At 33.6% G+C, this 21,721-nt stretch overlaps 2 protein-coding genes across 2 annotated transcripts in view; one reads left to right on the plus strand and one right to left on the minus strand.

Annotated features, from left to right (window-relative positions):
- LOC115456191 (arf-GAP with coiled-coil, ANK repeat and PH domain-containing protein 2) overlaps positions 1-16,292 on the minus strand; it is a 34,991-nt gene extending 18,699 nt beyond the window's left edge. Inside the window, exons 1-6 of the mRNA XM_030185148.2 lie at positions 16,122-16,292; positions 15,900-16,016; positions 15,032-15,205; positions 13,956-14,040; positions 12,731-12,874; positions 968-1,063 (exon numbers count right to left, since the gene is read on the minus strand). Of these exons, the coding sequence (XP_030041008.2) occupies positions 968-1,063; positions 12,731-12,874; positions 13,956-14,040; positions 15,032-15,205; positions 15,900-16,016; positions 16,122-16,174 (669 nt within the window). The 5' untranslated portion in view covers positions 16,175-16,292. The remainder of the gene's footprint in view (positions 1-967; positions 1,064-12,730; positions 12,875-13,955; positions 14,041-15,031; positions 15,206-15,899; positions 16,017-16,121) is intronic.
- Positions 16,293-17,139: 847 nt separating this feature from the next.
- On the plus strand, positions 17,140-21,715 carry LOC119193460 (transmembrane protein 19). The gene is made up of 5 exons (XM_037447061.1): positions 17,140-17,463; positions 18,869-19,117; positions 19,578-19,727; positions 20,658-20,978; positions 21,352-21,715. Exons 1-5 carry the CDS (start codon positions 17,319-17,321, stop codon positions 21,510-21,512), a joined length of 1,026 nt encoding a protein of 341 aa, XP_037302958.1. The 5' UTR covers positions 17,140-17,318; the 3' UTR covers positions 21,513-21,715.
- Positions 21,716-21,721: the final 6 nt, after the last annotated feature.

The following is a 21,721-nucleotide window of genomic DNA, read 5'->3' on the forward strand; positions in this document are numbered from 1 at the left end:
TTTTTCTTAAAATACTGATATGTTTTAACACTAATAAAACACTCGAATTCATGACTTATCAGTTAAAAATCTTTTCGTATTAGTATATTGCAGTGTTTTTGAACGTAATTAAATATCAACAATACGATGTAAAGATAACTTCAATGTCACGCGTTCATATTTAATTATTTTAATGGGTTGGGTGTGTTTAGTGCTAAAAAGTTTCACAAACAATACAATATAATTCTTATTACATAAAGATATTCGGCTATACAATGATTATATTATTCAATGACAGAGTTCTCGCTATTTAAAACGCAAACGAAGGAAAACATATTGAATATATGTTGTGTGCGGTAGCTTGTAATTAACATTTAGTTATTTAAGATATAACCCAATTTGTACAATTAGCCGTAAGTTCCCCAAATAACCAAAATATAATAAATAAATTTGGTTGATATATTTAAAATACAAAATTTGAATAAACAAATAATTTCGGCAAATGTCATAGCATCTGGCACTCGCTCACGTTTTATTTCAAGTTGAGAAAAAGTGGAACATTGCAATATTATGTTTTATTGCATGACAACGAATGCTAACGATTTCTCAAGTAGTAACATATGTTCTAAAATAAATATCGATAGGGTTGCCACTAAAAATACACAAATTTAACTATCACTTACTCTGCACAATCTGTCGTGACACATCGCACAACCATTTACAAATATGTATCCGTTATCACGGTTACGTTTGATTTAATATTTGTTTTCGGTAATCACCAATTACACTTGTAGGTGTCAGAACATAATAGATATAGAAAGAAATTTCTAGATTAGGAACGTGGATTGTCAACAAACAGTGTATTGGGTTTTCTAAATCAATGTTAAGGGAAAACCTGCCACAAATTAATATCTACTTAGAAACCTAACGTTTGCTTTACTCGTGAAAGATAGGATTAAAAAGAATTATAAGTATTTTTTCCACTCACTTCTTCAGCAGTCGATTTAAGAAAAGGTTCTAAATCTTCTGATAAGTCGGCGCCCTGATGATAGTATGTGCAACACGCTTGCAAATACGACAGGAACTGAAACAAAACAAATTTTATTTGTATTTTTATTATTATTCTATTTCTTTATTATATTATTCTTTGTATTTCTAAAAAACGTATAAAAATTAAGTCTTTCAGACTTCAATATTCGTTTAAAATTATTAAAATTACTAAGTTTTTTTTTATTTAAATTGATTTGCTATGTTATAATAGGTCCTGTAATCTGTAATAAGTTTAGAGTTGGTAAGGCAGAGGGAAAGACATTATTAAATAGTTTTCTTTAAGAAATCTCACGCAGGTAGAAATATGTTATTATAATATACGACAGCATGTGCGTCGAACGAACTAATATGGAGATGCGTGAAATCGTGGCATCACTATATCATGCCTGTGGCATATTAAAGGTTTAATTATAATATTGTGTAACTGGCAATAGTAACTCATAATAATTATATTTGTAGGTAAGCAGAGTGAGTTACGTATGTTTTGTACAGAATATGCGTATTGATTTGAAGAAAATAAACGAAACTATGATGTAATATTTACACGAAAACTTGAAACAAATATCCCAAAAAATATATATCACCCAAACAGCAACTTTTGTGGTATTTGAAACCATAGAATAGGTATAAGGTATTTTAGTTAAAGCACCATAAATCTATCAAGATATTATTGCATGCAAATAAAAACATAAGTACATAATAATGTTATCTTTGTAGCAAGCCGCCAAATCTATATATTTGATCGAATTTGTTCCAAATCGAAATCGATATATTATTATTTTATTCTCATTAAATAGGCTAAAGTAAGTACATACAATAAAAAGATATTAAGCTAAGTTTACAATGGATATTTTATCACTACTTTCAGAATAATGGAAATGTCATAAAATTTGTGATAACACTACACAAATATTAAAACGCCAACTTAATGTTATCTATCCGATGACTATTTAGTCATAATACATTTCCGAGTAAGGAAAATGAGTCACTCATAACGTAATTGTATTAATTTTATCACATTTTGCACATAAATACACCGTACACACATAAAAACAATGTTTATCATTAGAAGTATGCAACTAAAACTAGCGAAAAAATTACATTAGGGGATTTAAGAAATAAATAAAAAGCTTGATAATATTGCCGGTGTAAACAAGCAAATAATGTTAGTGAAATATTGATTGATTGAAATATTAATAGAAAAATTAAAACGATATTATAATTTTTAAATAATAATACCTGACTTAATCAACTGAATTAATTATTCGCCGTTGAACACACACTCGCGGATTTGTCACGGAACCACTACAGCACAAATACTGTTATTCGTGTAAAAACTGCAGTGCGACATCTTTCGCAACACAACACGTAACTGTCGCGCGAAGACGCCGCCAACGGATTAGACCGAGTTAGACAGCCTTGTGCCTTTGTGTGGCCCGGTTGCGATATCGTTAAAATCAACGGCTCAACGGCATTGCGAACAGGTGTTGAGGGACAGCTTTATAAGGTCGTGAGTTCAGACATTCGAGCAAGGCACGTGCGCCGCGCCGGCATCGATACATCGCACTTCCTACTGATAGAAACTGAGCACTTTTAATTACATTTTAAAAATAGCCAAATCTATAAACGCTTTCACTGGTTTGTTGAACCAGTTTTTATTCGTTTTAAAGCTACCTGTTTAGGACACTGTCTGCCTGATGATCGGAACAAAATAAGAAACTAACACGATGCACCGTTATGGAGCACCAATACAAGAATTATATCAACCGCGACAGAAACACTTCTGTATCAATAACTATGTTTATAATGTGATAATTTACAAGGAAGTGTACATTATTATACATTATCAGTTTATTGATATATTAAGTATCATTGTGATAACTAGATAATTCAAGTATGATAAACTTTATGACGTGTTAATTGTATTTATTTTTGGAATCAGCAATTTTAGTAGTTTAATTTTTAAGACTACGCAGTAGAAAATCTATTAAAAATCACTACTTAACTGCGCAATATATATTAAGTTTACATATGTTGGGGCCGCTTGCCAACGTTACAAGTGGAGCGGTGAGAGTGGTGCCATGGCACAGAGCGCGAACCGAAGGGGACGCTAAAATAATGATTCCTTGCAAATATTCCATGATTACCGCAACAAAGCTCATATTATTGAAGCAGTAAACAGTAGAACAGCAGTGGTAAGTAAGGTAAGGTATTTTCTATAAAATTGAATGAAATGAATGACCAGGAACGACCAGAAAAGACCTTAGTTTTATGTTACCAGCGCAGCAAGTTTTACTAGTCAGATGAATGAATGGATGAAGACTAGTTCTATGACCTCGCGTTCGACGACGTCTTTACTGCTGCTAGATCAATGAGGCGACAATGCAATGACAAAATTGATCTTAGTGTACAGTTTTAGCTAGGGTTAGAAGTATGTACGTCTATAGTAGGTGATAGCAGGGGCAAAGGTTATATTATTAGTGCATATAGGTTGCGTTTATTCGAAAAGAATATTGGTGATTATGGGTATTAAGTGCTAGTGAGAACTGAGAACATACTTGAATTATTTATGTAACCAGAAAACAATTCGCCATTCCAGGAAAAAATATTTAACCATACTAACGCATGCGTTAAAACATATTCATTAAATACATAATATATGTAAATGATTATTCCAAAGAGCCCGAAAAATATTTCCAAACTGATATTGATGGAATATAAATATTTATTCGACGTCTAATGCTATTTCAAACATTGATTCTTGCTAGAAGCTAGCACAGGGGTCTATGCCCGAATGCCCTCGCCTTGGCCTGTTCGGATAAGTTCGGGTCAATAAACCAACAATATAATGAATGTCAATAATATTTTTCAGCAGTCCCTATAAGGTGCCGCCCTTGGTAGGTTGTGCTCTCGGACTATTTTCCGTTCGTGTCTGAGATAATCTTAGCAGTAAATTGAGAGACTCAAGACATCTAAACTTTAGATGCATTTAGCCTCTCAAATTGTAAAGGAACAAGAATCTAAAGAAACTATTTGAACCTAAAGGAGTTAAGTAATATAAAGACTAAGAGCCCCTTAGTGTCTGTAAAGTCCAATAAAAAAATACTTAAGGTATAATATAATTACGTCTTATTTCGTATGTCAGATTTGCCAGATTCGCTCATTTATTGAAATGAAATAATATGCTATTAGTTTTGTTACTGATGCTAAAGTTAATTGACTAATAAATGGCATGTTCGTTATTTTTTAAATAAATATACGATTGTTCGTGGGAAGTAGAAAGTTTTGCTGGATAATAGCGCATTTAGTTACGTGTAAACTAATCCGTAGTAGATTATCTTTATGCGAATATTTATTATTTATTGGAATGAAATATATAAAATTATGTAATATATTTATTAACCAATCAATGCTTGATTTCAAAGCCACGATTAAATAACATGTAATATGTTATTGGCAAAAATGAAATCCGACAATAGACATAAAATCCGGGTTTCCGATATTTATATAGGCAATATCGTCAATAATTTAAAAAGTTATTATGCAAGAGTGCGATAGCACTGACGCGTCCGTGGGATGCGAACAATATGAGTTCTGTGCGTGAGTCATATTAGTTTTTAATTATTATGCATGATAAACAAGACGCAGGCGAATTACGTTCTAGAGAATAGACCGATACGAACATTACTAAGATACAATATTCAGTGATCGTCACGCGAGAATTGGCATGAATAATTACTTGATTATATTTGTTATTTATTCGCTGGTGGTAGTTAAAAATTACATAACGTAGAAAACGGCGAATGGTCATGAAACTGTTCGGTGTAAGCACTTTATTATAATATTCTTTCAAAAATTCAAAGCGGATTTAAAATTGCCACATTGTAAATAAATTTTTAAATTTCTCTACTTACAAAAGTTCCATCTCACGTGATGTGAGAACAAACATTTAAAAATCTGTTTCACCTTGAAGGCAGTTCAATCGGCTTCTACTTAGTGATTCTAATAATATACGTAAGCTGCACACGCTCACTCGTACACACAAACTTAACCGCAAACAAACACTCCAGTGTATGTTACAGACGTTTGGATGTGAGTCGTTTTTTAGAGAAAAGTCCGATTGAAAAAATATCCTACATAAAAATGTTAATGCTTTAAGGTTAAGTCCATTACAAAAACACAACATGGTATAACATATTGGTCCTATATTGTTTCACGGTAAGAGTAAAAACTTCGGTATTATCCATAATATTACTAGAATTTTATACATTGCAATCTTAAAATTAATGAACGCTAAATTACTCATTTTAGCTATCAATACATTATACAGGCTACAGACGAACGAAGCTTATAAGGACATTGAACTATTTTGGGTATGAGTCACGTTGTCGGCTATAGACAGTGTAAACAATGCCCACATTGAAATATTATGAAGACTTTAACGGTCTCAAGTATTTACACCGTTTTTAACATCCAGCCGTAGCATATTGTCAAACAATGCCTCGACAAGGTCATAGCCACTTGAGATTAAAACCATTATTAATCACTATTTTTTTCTAAAGCGAACAAGGTAACTAAATACAAATCCTTTTAGAAGTCATAAGGTATCCCCTATTCATCCAGTCAGGATTTTGGCAAAAAGTCTTCGTCCCATACGTCCGCGACATTGTAAACCAACATGCTAGCGATTTGTATAAGTAGAAGATGCACGTCACGGTGCAGGTGTAAGATAATTACATGTGGAGTGTCCGGATACGATGTTTACCAAACAAAGGTCTTTACATCGAACATTTTATTAGAAAAAAAAACTGATAGCGCACGCTCCAAAACATCGAGCACGTTACAAATTGAACTTATTCAATTAATTCGTAGTTTTATAAAAGTGCATCATACTTTACATTTCCACTATCATTATACCTACTGTGAATTTTCATATACTTAGTAGATGAAATAGTTAAGTCGTAGCCCACTATTAGCTTGGATTAGTACTTCCTAGTAACAATTATAATATTAGTACAACATATTATTTTTAATCAATGAATTTAGTATGTTGGTAACTTAATCACGTATTGAAGGCCTAAAACTTATTTTTATAATGTTTCTAAAAAACATAGAGACCATTGGAAAACGCGGACGATAAATAATGGACAATGATTAAATTAATTCATAGAATGACGATGTGGTCACTGGCCGTTTCCCATTTCAACATTTATTGTCATTATAGACTAACTTTCGATCCCTTGATGTTGCTTTTCTGGTATAAAAGTCCCACTGTGCATTTTTTCGTACCAAAACTAATTTATCATTGAATGAATGACGGTTAATCTCAACGGAGACCGCAACAGTACGCAGGGCATATTATAGTGCACCAGTGTATGCGCAATACACAGGTGCACTCCCTCGACACGACCGGAGGGAAATCAGGCGTAGGGCCAAGGTCCTTTCTGGGGCATGGGGGTATCAAACCGCCAAATTCCTTACTCCGAGCTGCGATTGAGTATTTTTTTAAGATGGACCAACCCAGTCACAATTATTTTTGACTCAGGACTCAGACCCAGGACCTCAGCGCCCTAGTCGTACTCGTAGGACGTACATATTACAACTACGTCACCGAGACAGTCATATAGATTCTATCTAATTTATAATTATATATGTTGATTTCGCTCTTTGTTTATCAGTGTACCACCGGCCAAATTTCTTACAAATCCATTCAGCAACTTGAACGTTAAAATAAACAAATATATTCAACATGCTGCTTAGATGCATGATGTATGTAATTCTAACAATAATCAATAATTATTCATAAAAAAAATTGCCCAAAGAAAGCCAAATACGATGTCTAATACAGTAGCGTAGATTGCCATAGATGGGGCCCTATATCTGAATTTTTGGGCACCTGCTTAGTTTAATGTAGGTATGGGCCCAGAGGGGCCCCAACGGTCGGGGGCCCCGTATCACTGATACGGCTGATACGGAGGTAGCTACGCCCCTAGTCTAATAATATTGCTTGAATTTTAGAAGTAAACCTGTTTCACTGCGGATCCAGATTTGTCTTCGGCTAATAATACCCAATAATAGCCATAATATTATTACACTAAATCTTGTTTGTTTTATGCGAATTTATATTTGAATTTGTGGAAATGAACTAATTAGTAGGTAGTCATCACTTAGGTAGCTAGTGAAAGGCTGGTAGGTTAGCTAGGTTAGGGCTCATGTCCTCGCCGGTGAGGATCGCGACGCGTTACCCTTCTATTTCCCCCTACTTGTCAGCCCGAGCTGGTTACTTCGGTTTGTACCTTGTCTTTTGTATAAACTTTATCCCTAATTTAAAATCTACATAGTTATATAAGTAATTTTAATAGTTGTTTAGAAATAATAATTATTCTTATTCTTTGTTTTGACGTATCATAAGTGCAAATTTGTTCGCCTACGTGATAAATAAAGTATTTTATTTTTTATTTTAATTATGAATTATTCTAAAAATTAAAATGTCTACGATTAACCTTTGCATTATTTTTGAAGATGAAAGTTTTTTCGATGTAGGTATATTATGATTATCAATCGTTGCAATGTACAAAAAATTGTGACCTAAAGCAAATTTATACCTACTCCAGAAATTGATCTATTTTGGTTATTAAGTGTATATTATACACCAATCGTTTTTAATAACCAAAAAAAGAAATTGGGTATTTAGAAGAGGTAAGACATTACAATTATACAGTAAAAACAATCAAGTTGTATGAATTGACTAATAGAAGCTGGAAAATCAAAATCGCGAATCACTTTACTTTTGACCAAAAGCTAGCTACCTTTATTTTGGGAAATTTTTATGACATCATATTTTTTATTTTTGTCAAATATGTGTTTGGCAATGGCGGCTGATACTGTTTTTTTATTGCTTGTAATTAAAAACTAGTGGTATATGTACTGATGTATACATATGTTACGTTATCCTTTTATTTCCCCCTACCTGCCAGCCCGAGCTGGTTACTTCGGTGTGTACCTTGTATTCATTATAAATTTTATCATTAATTTAAAATATCCATAGTTATATAAGTAATTTTAATTCTTATTTAGAAATAATAATAATTATTCCTATACAGTGTTTTGACATATCATAAGTGCAACATTGTTCGCCTACGTGATAAAGTATTTTATTTTATAATCAGTTTTAAATAAAATAGTTGTACAAATCCTACGAACAAAGCGAAACTCTATTTCCCCACGCGGATAGTGACATCAATAGTTAGTTGACCATTCAGCCATCACTCAGCGAAATTGGGCTTCGGGGACACACACTGTTTATGGACGCACGCGATACACCATTTAGGGTTATTACCCCATTCTGGTAGAACAGGTCAAGCTTCAATATTTATGAGATCGGTATTGAATTTGTCCAATAGTGTATTAGTAAAATCAGGACATGTATGACGTCATTTGTATATAGAAAAGGTATGGGAGTTAGAATTTCCCTTGTGTTACATTACATTAAAATCAGTTAAAAGATTTCGAATAATATCTATACTATTATATAAAGCTGAAGAGTTTGTTTGTTTGTTTGTTTGTTTGTTTGTTTGTTTGTTTGTTTGTTTGAACGCGCTAATCTCAGGAACTACCGGTCCAAACTGAAAATTTCTTTTTGCGTTGGATAGCCCTATGTTCGTGGAGTGCTATAGGCTATATATCATCACGCTATACACAATAGGAGCGGAGCAGTAATGCCTAATCTCAGGAACTACCGGTCCGAACTGAAAAATTATTTTTGCGTTGGATAGCCCTTTGTTCGTGGAGTGCTATAGGCTATATATCATCACGCTATACCCAATAGGAGCGGAGCAGTAATGCCTAATCTCAGGAACTACCGGTCCGAACTGAAAAATTCTTTTGCGTTGGATAGCCCTTTATTCGTGGAGTGCTATAGGCTATATATCATTACGCTATACCCAATAGGAGCGGAGCAGTAATGGCTAATCTCAGGAACTACCGGTCCAAACTGAAAAATTCTTTTTGCTTTGGATAGCCTTTTGTTCGTGGAGTGCTATAGGCTATATATCATCACGCTATACCCAATAGGAGCAGAGCAGTAATGGCTAATCTCAGGAATCACCGGTTCGAAGTAAAAAAATCATTTTGTATTGGATAGCCCTTTATTCGTGAAGTGCTATAGGCTATATATCATCACGCTATGACCAATAGGAGCAGAGCAGTAATGGCTAATCTCAGAAACTAGGAGTTTGAACTGAATAATTATTTTTGTGTTGGATAGCCCTTTGTTCCTGGAATGCTATAGGCTATATATATCATCACGCTATGCCCAATAGGAGCGGAGCAGTAATCGCTAATCTCAGGAACTACCGGTTCGAACTGAAAAAAATATATTTTTTGTGTTGGATAGCCCTTTGTTCCTGGAGTGCTATAGGTTATATATCGTCACGCTATGACCAATAGGAGCGGAGCAGTAATGAAACATGATGCAAAAACGGGGACAATTTATTAGTTTTGAGAGCTTCTGTTGCGTGCGCTGCGTAAACGGTTAAAGTTATGCAACAATAATGTATGACGGGATTGTTCCTCTTAAAAGTTCTAGAAAAATATATCATAAAACAAATTCCCCGCTGCATCGGTCTGCCCGAACGTGTTAAACTCAAAAACTACCCAACGTATTAGGATAAAATTTGGCATGGAGACAGTTTGAGACCCTAGGAAGAACATAGGCCCCCGGGAAAATATATGGCGTGACTTTTATAACGGAAAACTTTAGCCCGAAAAACTTTATAACGCGGGCGGAGCCGCGGGCAAAAGCTAGTTAATAATAATCGTGATGTAGGAATTAATCACTACATAGTATAAAACAAATTCGCTTTCTCTGTCCCTATTTCCTTTTGTATGCTTAAATCTTTAAAACTACGCAACGGATTTTGATGCGTTTTTTTAATAGATAGAGTGATTCAAGAGGAAGGTTTAGATGTATAATAACATCCATTAAATAGTGGAGAAATACTGTTATTTTGTTATGTTATACCCGTGCGAAGCCAGAGCGGGCCGCTATGTTTTTATATATAACGTTCACAGTTTTTCTGTAGTGTATTTAGTATCAGCATTGCACCCGTGCGAAGCCGGGGCGGGTCGCTAGTGCTGTAATAATATTGAGTTACGAGTCTGAACAGCATTCACACATTTGATAATATAATTGACTATTCGGTAAATGAATATTATCCTTATGTTATACAATTAAGAAATACAATTATTTTTTATTGATTACGTTGATGAACAATAGTTTTGCATTGTTTATTGTAATTAATGACTAATGTAAGGGAAATACGGTAGATAATTGTCGTACATTTTATTGAAATTAAACAAATTTTCCGGATTCTATCGCGGTTTTTTGTTTTTTATTTTATAGACCCATACTGATAAATATATGAACGGTGAATCTCATCACCATCCAAAACAGTTAGCTACCGTGGGCAAATCATTGTTTCAGAGAGCACGAGGTATCTGTGACGAGAAACACCTGGCCGCTGAGCTGCAACATGTCAAGCAAGTACTGCGAGACAACAAGCTCCAAATTCCACGCCGCCGTCACAGAAACCGAGTGAAACCAGCCACAGTTGAACGTGTTCCGGTTGTATTACCATATGTAAGAGGAGTCACCGACAAGATTGGCTACATCCTGAAGCGTGCTTCCATAAAAACTTATTTTAAGCCGCCTAAGAAGATTAGTCAATTTTTACCACCTGTCAAGTGTCATATACCTCTACAAGAACCGGGAGTATACAAAATAGATTGCAACTGTAGCCTCTCATATCGGGCAAACAAAAAGAAATATAGGGACCCGCGTAAAAGAACACATAGCTGACGTGAAACATCGACGCTCGACGAAGTCTGCAGTCGCTGAACACTCTGAAGGAGGCGCCAATCATTATCTGCGACTAGACAAGCCACAAATCCTCGCCAAAGAACACCAATTCCTGCCCAGGATGATTCGAGAGGCTATTGAAATTAAAAAACACCCTAATTTCAATAGGGAAGATGGTTGGAAGCTTGCACAAGCCTGGGATCCAGTTCTACATTTAATTAAATCGGAACCCAAAAGACCGGCTGCCAGACTTCAAGACACTGTGAGCTCATTCTGCGTAGATCGGACCACCAACAGCTAAAATAAAAAAAAAAAAAAATAAAAAAAAAAATAAAAAAAGTTGTATAATTGTAAAATGTAGGTAGATATTGTAACTTTGACTTTACGGATGAACAACACCTCAGTCCCCCCGTGACCATGAAGGCTGCAAAGTCTTCGAAACGTCGGGAGAAAAATAAAAAACAAAAAACCGCGATAGAATCCGGAAAATTAGTTTAATTTCAATGTCTAACATTCGCGTAAACATAAGAAATCATTGTACATTTTATTGGCAAAGCTAAAAATTTGGCATTCGCTTTATGTGTTAAATCAGGAAAATGGTAATGTGCTATGTTGACCTTTGATGATTCATTCGAAACCGTAATAATGATTTGAATCATTAAGTTGAACCATTATTAAGCGATCAATACTTAGTCTGCCCGCGTGAAAGTAAAGTTTTTCCGGGGTGAATGCCTCGCTTTATATTTTCCTGGATTGAAAGTAGCCTATAGTACTCAACGGTAATGTAGCTTCTTATCAGTGAAAAAAAAAAACAAAATGTCTTTAGTAGTTCCTGAGATTAGCGCGTTCAAAAAAATAAGCAAACTCTTTAGCGATATATAAGCATAGATAAAACTATATTTTGCTAGCAACACTGCTGTGGTAATGTAGTAGTCACCATCAGAAGGGGGGTCAGATCTCAGATCTGATCGTCTACCTTTGAATGCAATCATAAAAAATGTATACAAAGCATGGCAATGAACCAGCGTTATCAGCAATTAAGGTTATGTCAAACCATTTTTATTCGAGTTCTCTATGATTATAAGCCTGTCTATTTGCATTTCAATACCCCTTTTTTCAGAAACAGCTTTAGGTATCAAATACAACCGAATACCGAAATCTATCTTCTTATAATATATACTACTTTGTTAAAAAAAAAACAATAGAAAGATACAACACATTAAAGCATCAGTTCAATTGACTAATTGATTATATAAAAACCTTCGAGTTACTTCCCGACATCCTAAAACCTTGAAATTTGTCACAAAAGAATGCCATCAACGTAAATGTAGGAAACAATAATTAGAAATCGTTAATTTTAAATAAGTACTCTGTGTAGGGTTACACAAATACCCGTAAAATAAAAATGTACCAACTATGCACATAAATATAAGCATTGCCCAAAATTAATACACGTAAGGATACCATAATATTTCAGTGTGTAAAACCTTCTTGCGCTTTTAAGTGACCCTAACATTTTTAACCGCTCTGAAGTTGGTCACCTCACTGCCCTCTGCGTCTCCTGATGCCGTCCAAATAAAGTAGATACTCTTCAAGATTCCTGATAGATATCAGGGCTGGCCTTAACACATTGGGCGCCCTGAGCGAAAAAGATTTTTGGGGNCCCCTTTTCTGTGGATCGTTTTTTAGGTTCCAAACGTTTTTTTGGCACAGACTGATCCGAGTACGTGACACACTTAGATGGGACACTCTACCGGGTTAGAAGCACCTTGTAAGGTGGCATTATACGGGCGGATACACATTCTCCTTATTTAGGGTTCAATAATTAACTTGTGTACTCACTGTGGCGAGTATTTCGTGCCGCTTCCTCGCCTGCATCATGGTGATCTTCTGCACGTGGTCGAGCGCGGTGTGGCGGAAGCACGACCGCGTCGCCAGCAGGAGATTCACTACCTCCTCCACGTCAGCCATTTTGTGACGTGACACCTGCCAGTCGGAAATATTTATACGGGATTCACTATCAGCCTTACTAAAAAGAATGGGACCACAAAGACCTAACTCGCATAGGACATACGTTATAAAAGGTCTTCTGATCATTGTTGATCGCTGCTGATAAAAAGAACTAGCTCCCAAACCTCTTGCATGGAACTAAGTGAACGTAATTTGACATCCAGAACCACAATTGTTTCTTTTTCAGTAAAAAATGAGAAAGGTTTTTGTTCTTTAGCATACCCTTGTAAAAAATGAACTTAGATTGTAGACAAATAATCAAGTGGATTAATACGATCATTAAAAAAGACGAATTATATTTTTTCCTTTTTATTATTGGCACTAGTTACACGAGAGGCTAACTGTTTATATCTATTATTATATAAAAAAGAGTAATAACAGGATTTGCGCAAACATTCGCGATTATTAGTCACGAACGAAGAATTGTCGGTTTAATCTGCTAATTGTGTTTAAAAGAAACGATGCGACACATAAGTAATACGCGTACTCGTACCTACGTGCGCAAGTATTTATATTATGCAGTGGTAAAATACCTATTCTTCTCGTTTTATAGCAATATGTAAACAGGCTTCTCATGAATAATTAAGACATATAAAGGTTAATCTGTTTTTCTTATTAGCATTAGAATCATTAGTAAGTAACTGAATAGATTTTTCGTAAAATTTGAATTTCGATAATATTATTTTTAGAGAAGTCCGTAATTTCTGTTCGTTTTACATTCTCAACCTTAATGTCGCATATGATGCCCGCAAAAGAGTAATAGCGAAAAAAATTACATGAGTAGGTAACATTACTAATTGTTAGGTTTGTAGAGCAAACATTATCAAATTACAGTGACATGTGGGTTATCTTAGATAAATTTAAACAATATAAGATAACGCAAAACAATTACTATACTTGCACTGTTTATTTTTTTACTTTGTAGAAAAAGACAAGTTATAAAAAATAACATTGATTCTAAAGACAATAAATAAAAATAATTCATAAACATAGCTTCACGCCCATTTTAGGAGTAAGTAGAATAATTTTGAAATATATTTTTTTAACATTTAATTACCTGTGAATTCCTAATTAACGCTATATCCAGATCATTTGAGATTTTATCGAAATGATGTTTGCTTTCCTTGACACCTTTTATATCCCTGAAACAAGAACACAACTATAAACGTGAAAGCGAGCAGGATGTGGGGCGTCTGTTACAATTTTATCATCAATCAAAATGCGTGAGTCATGCGGTCCATTGACTATGTCCATAATATAATATATTTTTTTATAAATCATCATACTTATTTTCCAATACAAAAATAGTGAGTTAAGTAACTAGGGTAATGCATTGTGAAGCAAGTTATCCAGTCTACTTAATCTTAATAGTAAGGATAAGGCGATGCAACTGGGAAGTATTACTAAAACTAATTGTCCTACAGAAAATTCACTTTACATTACAACAACATGACTGGTTACAAGCAATAGTGATAAATTATAATAAGGTCAGTAATTGTTCCATAAAATGCATTCTTCTATTAAAAGTAATTAAAACAAGAGTGTAGTTGTGTTTGCTATAAATGTCATCAAAATAAGTTATAAAATAAAGATTGACTTAAGATTAATTTCTGAGAAACTACATAGCAAAATCCATAGTGTGTTAAGATGTTTCTTAATTTTTTTCTATAAAATGCATTTTTGGTCCTGGTAAATTACACAATAACCACATTCAGTATCACTTAGAGTCACGGATAACACCTCAGCACTGAAATAATGGTATTCCATAAAGAAAATACTAACATTAGCCAAACTATTCTGGGGTGTGAAAACATGGATCTCAAGCTTAAAATATCCCATGAATCAGATCATTGAACTTGAAACATAAATATTATTCTTTACCTTGTACTTTGTTAAATAAGTCTAAATATAACTCAGGAGTATTTGTCTTGTTCATGGTTGCTTTAACTCACTTTCACAATGAAGTTACAAATTTTTTCAGTTATAATCAATAAACTTTTTAAGTTCAAATATTATACCTATCTAAACCTAGCATTGAACAGTTCAAAACCTATAAGATAATATGCACTATACATGTGGATCATTTAATAGAAAAAGGCACTCATAATAATAAAAATTAAGCAATTTTCTTACACTTTGATGAAAGCAGTGAGATTCTTAAGCACAGTTCTAGATGCCTGGTCCAACAGTATGGAGTGGAATTTGTTCATCTCTTGCAAGGCATGGATCATCCTGTTGAGCATGGCCATCACGGCAGGATCCTCCGAGAAGCTTCCAGTCAAGTCCCATAGCGCATTCGTGAATGTGCTATAGGAATTAAGTAATTTATTTTTATTATTAGGAAAAATAAAATTTTGGTTGTGAAATATTTTTTTTAAGTAAAAAAGATGAATTGAGGTGTTGATTTAGTTAAGGTACATATTGTAATGTACGCTTTTGTGTGTAAGCTGATAATGTGAAATACTTGAACATTTATTTCATAAACAGCAAGCATTAAAAAAAATAAAATGTAGTAGTGAACTTTTATTTTTTTAATCTAATAACAATATATTGTTATTTGTTAAGACCTAGATTGAACAGACATTTACACAAAGGATTTTCATTTTCAATACTTAATAATATATTTAAGAATCATTTTAAATTACCAATAAACAAAATTAAGTTATTGCATAATGTTAAATTATCTTTTAAAACATAATAATAAACATTATGCATTTGTTTATCAATTATGACTTAGTATCATTGTTAAAAATAATTCTTTCAATTGTGTTTAATCATATTATTATTTAGGCCTTCATTGGTTTCACCAACAAGAAGCTTCTCACATAGAAACCTTAGCCTTTAGATATTGATTTATCTAAAAATAGCTGTCAAAAATAGAACAAATGTAACTCCAATAAAATAGTTTTTATCGAGTTCTTGACATGTTTACACATGAATAAAACAGACAGACAGGAGATTATACAAGTGATAATGTATAAAAAATAAACAAAATAGTCACCCTCTGTGAGTCATGTATGTTTTCCCTGTATCTATCATGAGAGAACATGCTTTTAAGACCTTGTCTAGCTTCTGTTCCAAAGCATCGATACTAGCTTCTTCTGTTTCCAGTTGCTCCCTATAAAAACAAGCAGGATTGTAGTACAATTAACACGCACAACACGTACCAATTTCACTTTCTACGTAGGTATAAAACTTTCATTGATTATTATGTACACAATACCTAAACTTAGGCGAGTCCCTAAGGCACTCGTCAAAATCTATCAGTGGCTTCATATCGAGTTTAACATGAATCAATATACTCTGATTTACTTATTATTAATATTTTAGTTCTGTTGGCGAACACAACAAAAAAACTCAGCCTTCTTTTTCACTAAATGACACACTACTGACAAGGGACGACTGACAATTTTGACAGATGTGCACAGGTGTTAGATTTTTTGTATGTGTATGCAAAATTATGTTACCATACAGCTTATCTATTTATTATAAATATTAGTACATTCAATAGAATATTAGTATTTATTATAATTTTTCAAGCATATGTTGAGTACGATAGTCTTTTAAGAAATTTTATAAAAAATTATGATACAATACCTTGTTTTTGTAAACTTTTGTGATAGGAACTCAAAAACGGGTTCGGCAGTGATGGCTGTAAAATCATTTTTTATCGATAACAATGTTTAGCACAAGATGATAATGCTTTTTTGATCATTATTTTCCATTTAATTAATTCTTATCTATTGTGACATGATAAGTCAACGGTACTATTACAAATTTGAACTATCGTCTCCACTTTATCACTTCAGAATCTGTATACAAAATCTGTTGTCAAGATTTCACATTTTTTTTTATATTTATACTTTAACTGGAAATCTTTGATGGCCTGGGGGCCTATGTTCAGCAGTAGACTTCATACTGTGGATGATAACTTTAAATTATTAAATATCGCTTATTTCGAACAGTTTATTTATATAGAATTCATTAGTTCATTGGAAATGTTGGAGGTGACATTTAAATAAAATATTAAATTAGGACTTTCAAACGGGACGGGAAAAGTTAAACCTAATAACATAGACTCAACCTTTACAATTTACACCTCAAAAGTTTAGTCATTTAGCGGCGATTTGACGATTATCGAAATTTTACATCATTATTGTGAGCATTATTGACATCAAAATGTCAGCACGACGTCACCATAGAAACCACTGAGTAAATGTCAATCGACATATAAAGAATTTGTGTTCGGTAGCTGTTCGGTAGGTCAGACTGGTCAGACCTGACATTCAAAGAGAATACAAATAGTGACATTAGGGACAAGTGAAGTTTACAAAATGGTTTATATGATTTAGTGATACGATACTTTTATATTTCGTATTCTCAGAAATTCGCTATTAGTGTAAGCTATTTCGTAGATACAATGGTTCCGGCACAAAATAATCTAATGAGAAATGGTCACATATTACCTGTGCTGTTATGTGCTATAGCCATCCCGTTATCAATGTCTATGTGGACCATCAATCTAATATATTCAAAATACCTCGCAGAGAACCAAGGTTTCGATGGTAATGTATTCATTTCATAATTCATTGAATAGTTTGTGTAAAAGTAATTATAAGGTAATTTATTTGTCTTATGAAACAAAAATTAAAGAAAGAGCACGAACGTCTTGTTTTGAAGAGTCAACAGGGTTAGATCTGTAAAAATATTTTGGTTACAATTTTTCTATCAACAGTAACAGCAGCCTTCCAATTGGATTGCAAAATTAAAATCAACTTAATACAAGTTTACAGTGTTGTAAGAAAAATATATAAATTTATTCATAAGGTTTTCCACAATTAAGATGATATAATTAGGCCAGTGAATGATACAGAAAATCACTCACACTTACCTACTTCAATGTAAGATTGGCATAAAGCTCTATTTCAAGTATATTGGGCTTTGTTTTTAGAGACTGGCCATTTTTCTAACACCAAAAGCTATTAATAATCAAACTAATTTCATAATTCTAAACAAAATGTGAACAGGTTTAAGAATAAACTTGACAAATGTTTTGTTGGGAAGTGAAAGCGGAATCGATAATTACAGGATACAGGCATATCAGTTAAATAACTGCCTACCTGATAACAAATAATAATAAAAAGATATTCGAGCCATGCTATAGATATATTTCTTTACAATGTTGTAATAATTATTAATATATTTTATACATGGTACTAACAAATTTAAGTTAGAATTACATGTAGTCTGATAATTTTACTGAGAAAAAAGAATGTCAAATAATACAAATAAAAAATACATGTGAATTGAAAACCTATTCCTTTATTGGAAGTCAGGGTAAAATTCTGTATAATTTTTTTTATACTTAATCACCACATAATAAATAAAATTATGTATAACAAAGGTGTAATAATAATAGATGCTTCTCACATTGAAAATTGATTGAGCCATTAATATGTCAGTGGCCTGTAAACATGTATATTATTGTTGTAATCATTTATAATTACACCCTTCTTTAGTCCCAAACAAAAAGAGGACATGTCCTTTTGTTTGAGTAACCTCTTTAAGAACTGTTTGTTTTTAGTTACATCTTTCCCACCCCTCAAGGGTCAATATTTTTGAAACGTTAAAATATAAAATCCTTATGTTTATGCGAATGTTAATCATTAAAATTAAACTGCTTTTCAGATTTTATCATGGTTTAAATATTTTAGTTTGCTCCTAACGTTCCAAAGACTTTGCAGCCATCATGGTCCCCTGCCCATTACCATAAAGGCTACAAAGTTAAAACCGTGTTAAATCCTATAAATCGTTTCATTTTAATATAAAATCCATGAACATGCTAATATGTCTGTATTTAAGTCCAGGTAATCATTGAGGTCAAATAAATAGCTTATCATTATAGCAATTATAATAGGATTAATGCTGTACTTAAACTGTTTTAATTAACTCTCACTTAACTTATTTCAGAGCCACTAGTTATATCGCCTACAAGATGGATGATGTCATGCTTCATACCACTGGTTATAGCTGTTTATGGTATAAGAAAAAGAAGTATAAATTTCAGTGGTGCAATATTTGGATTTGTTGTGGCATTCATACTGACGCTCAGCAACTACAGTTTCTTGGCGGCATTATTTGTATTTTTCGTGACATCTTCCAAAGCAACTAAGTTACGGTCTCATCTGAAAAGGAAATTTGAAGCAGATTATCAGGAAGGTATCTACGTTCTAATTTATTTTGACAATTTATAAATAAGTAAGATGCACTCATAGAAAAAACTTTACACAGCATAATGTCTATGTTTAGTAGCTATCAGTGTACTTAATCGATTACTTTTTTAATTAGAATTACATAGAGCCACTAACCAATATGTACATTGTACACCCTACACACAGCATGTGAATTTAATCTTCGCGGTTGCACTCTTCGCCGCATTAGGGACAGTTGCAGACTTCCTCCGTTGAAAGTGTCTTAGTTGTCGACCGCAGCCGCCTAGTGCGGTCCATCTCCTGTGTCTTTGAAGGCCCCGGGCATCGTAGGAAGCCTCTGCCTTAACGGCATCATGGGACCATCCATTACAAGGGCTTGTGAATACCCGAAAAATATCTGATCTTATTAATTTATTTGTGTAACGTCCTATTTATCGGCGTTAAATTGCTTGATAATAAATTTTTAGGTGGCCAAAGGAATTGGGTGCAAGTATTGTGCAACGGCGGCATGGCTGCACAGCTAGCATTGTTATACCTGCTGGATGTCGGCTCGTCTGAAAGACCCATAGACTTCGTGAAAGATTACAGGGCGTCGTGGCTAACAATAGGAGTATTAGGTACTTATTTGATTTTAATAATGTTTGAATATAAGAAATTTGATTTTATTTCTACTGCCAAGCAGCAGCGTGTAGTCACTGTTGTATTCCGGTTTGGACATGTAGTCAGTGTAACTACTGGAAATAATGAGACGTACATCTCATGTCTCAGGATGGCGAGCGCGGTGGAATACCAAATAATACTTTGTTATTCAAGTGTATGGTAACTTGTAGGTATATATATATAGTCCATTGAAATGTTACATTTTTTAGGCCTTACCTTGCGTTTTTTAGAGGACGCAATTTTATTTTTTTGAAGTGTAGGGGGGGTCAGTGTAAAGCTAAAACCAAGTTTGTGGGGTCGCCACCCTTGTCCCACGGCTACCATCTTGAAAATAGGGGTTGAAATGGTTTTTACGATGTATCTCTTAAACTATTTATCTGACAAAAAAAAATTATAAACATTTTTTGTTGCAAATTAAATTCTCTACAACTTTGGTCCAGTAACTTTTGTCGTAGAACTATAAATAAAAAAGTTATAAGCGAAAATGTTAAGAAATTCAATGTTAAGCAATGTCCATTGCAACGTCATCAGAACGTGTGTTTATAAGGTTCATAATACTTTTTTTTGTACCCGCGGCTTTGCTCGCGTGGATTTCAGTGTGTCACAAAGTTTTTCCCTCGTAAATCCCGCGCCCACGAAATTTTTTACAACCGACCTCTTCAACAGTAATCGTTATATTTGTCAATTTACATAAAACCGTAATGTACTATTAATCTAAACCGTACAAAAATACGTTCAGTAGATATAGAGAAAATCGATCACATACAGACAAACAGCTTTTGGGGACTTTTTTATAATATGTATATATAGATAGTATATTATAAAGAAATCCTCTTATAAAGAATTTTGAATGTTAAATTTCCTGAAATATTAATTTTGTATTTTAGGTGTGTTTTCCTGCTGCAATGGCGACACATGGGCATCTGAACTGGGCACGGTTTTAACTAACACCGATCCATTTTTAATAACGTCTTGGAAGAAAGTGCCAAAAGGCACCAATGGAGGAGTCAGCGCTATGGGAACGGTATTCAGTTGTTCCGGCGGACTTGTTATTGGCGTGGCTCAATACGTAACAATTTGGTACTTTTCGGACGCAGCACGATGGGATTATGCGCCGCCCCAATGGCCAATAATATTTTTCGGCGCTTGGTCTGGTCTGCTGGGTAGTATAATTGATTCGTTGATGGGTGCGACGTTGCAATATTCGGGTAAGTTATTTGTCTATTGTAGTCGTCAAGAATATAGAGTTCTTCTTATATATTTTTTTTCTAACTAATTTACAGTCGTTTTCAATAAATGATCCCAATCCCAATCTTCAACCCGATTCCTAGAATGAAACAATTACAATAACTCATTTGTAAGTATATAAAAAATAACTTTGTTTTGATTGGTCCGTTATTGAAATAGATCGAAAAAACGATTGGGATCATTAGTTAAAAATGGCGGTTAAAAAGTAGATGGCACTTACCTAAGAACAGAAAATAGTTTTATATGAGAAAGATAAATATTGTAATTGAATTATGAAACATTTAACTAAAACTTTAAAACTACAAACAGAAAATATTTTATTGTTCTTCGCAGGTATAAACCGAGAGGGTAAAATCGTGAATCATCCTAGTCAATCAGTAAAGCACATATCTGGAAGGAACATATTGGACAATCATAGTGTGAATCTCATATCAACAGTTATCATGGGACTTATGATGCCTACTCTAAGCAAGACAATATGGCATTTGTTTTAATCTAAGCGGTACTGTAATTAAATCACTGCAAAATATTGCTCTAGTCAAAGATTGGGGCTTATTATTGAACTTAATAATGTAATGTAGTCATATTCAACAGATGATATCGATTATTCTGGTCAACATGTTTGATATCGAATACGTGACGATGTTAAGTAAATATCGTAATTATAAAAAGGCCAAATAACTTATATTGGATTTATTAATTT

This window comes from Manduca sexta, unplaced genomic scaffold (assembly GCF_014839805.1).
Source record: "Manduca sexta isolate Smith_Timp_Sample1 unplaced genomic scaffold, JHU_Msex_v1.0 HiC_scaffold_56, whole genome shotgun sequence".
Lineage (NCBI taxonomy): Eukaryota > Metazoa > Arthropoda > Insecta > Lepidoptera > Sphingidae > Manduca > Manduca sexta.

Excerpts from the sequence above, each read along its gene's own strand:
- LOC119193460 (XM_037447061.1), top strand. The coding sequence starts at position 17,319 with ATGGTTCCGGCACAAAATAATCTAATGAGAAATGGTCACATATTACCT. Across the intron at positions 17,464-18,868 it reads AGAGAACCAAGGTTTCGATG|AGCCACTAGTTATATCGCCT; the intron begins GTAATGTATTCA and ends AACTTATTTCAG. Across the intron at positions 20,979-21,351 it reads TGCGACGTTGCAATATTCGG|GTATAAACCGAGAGGGTAAA; the intron begins GTAAGTTATTTG and ends TGTTCTTCGCAG.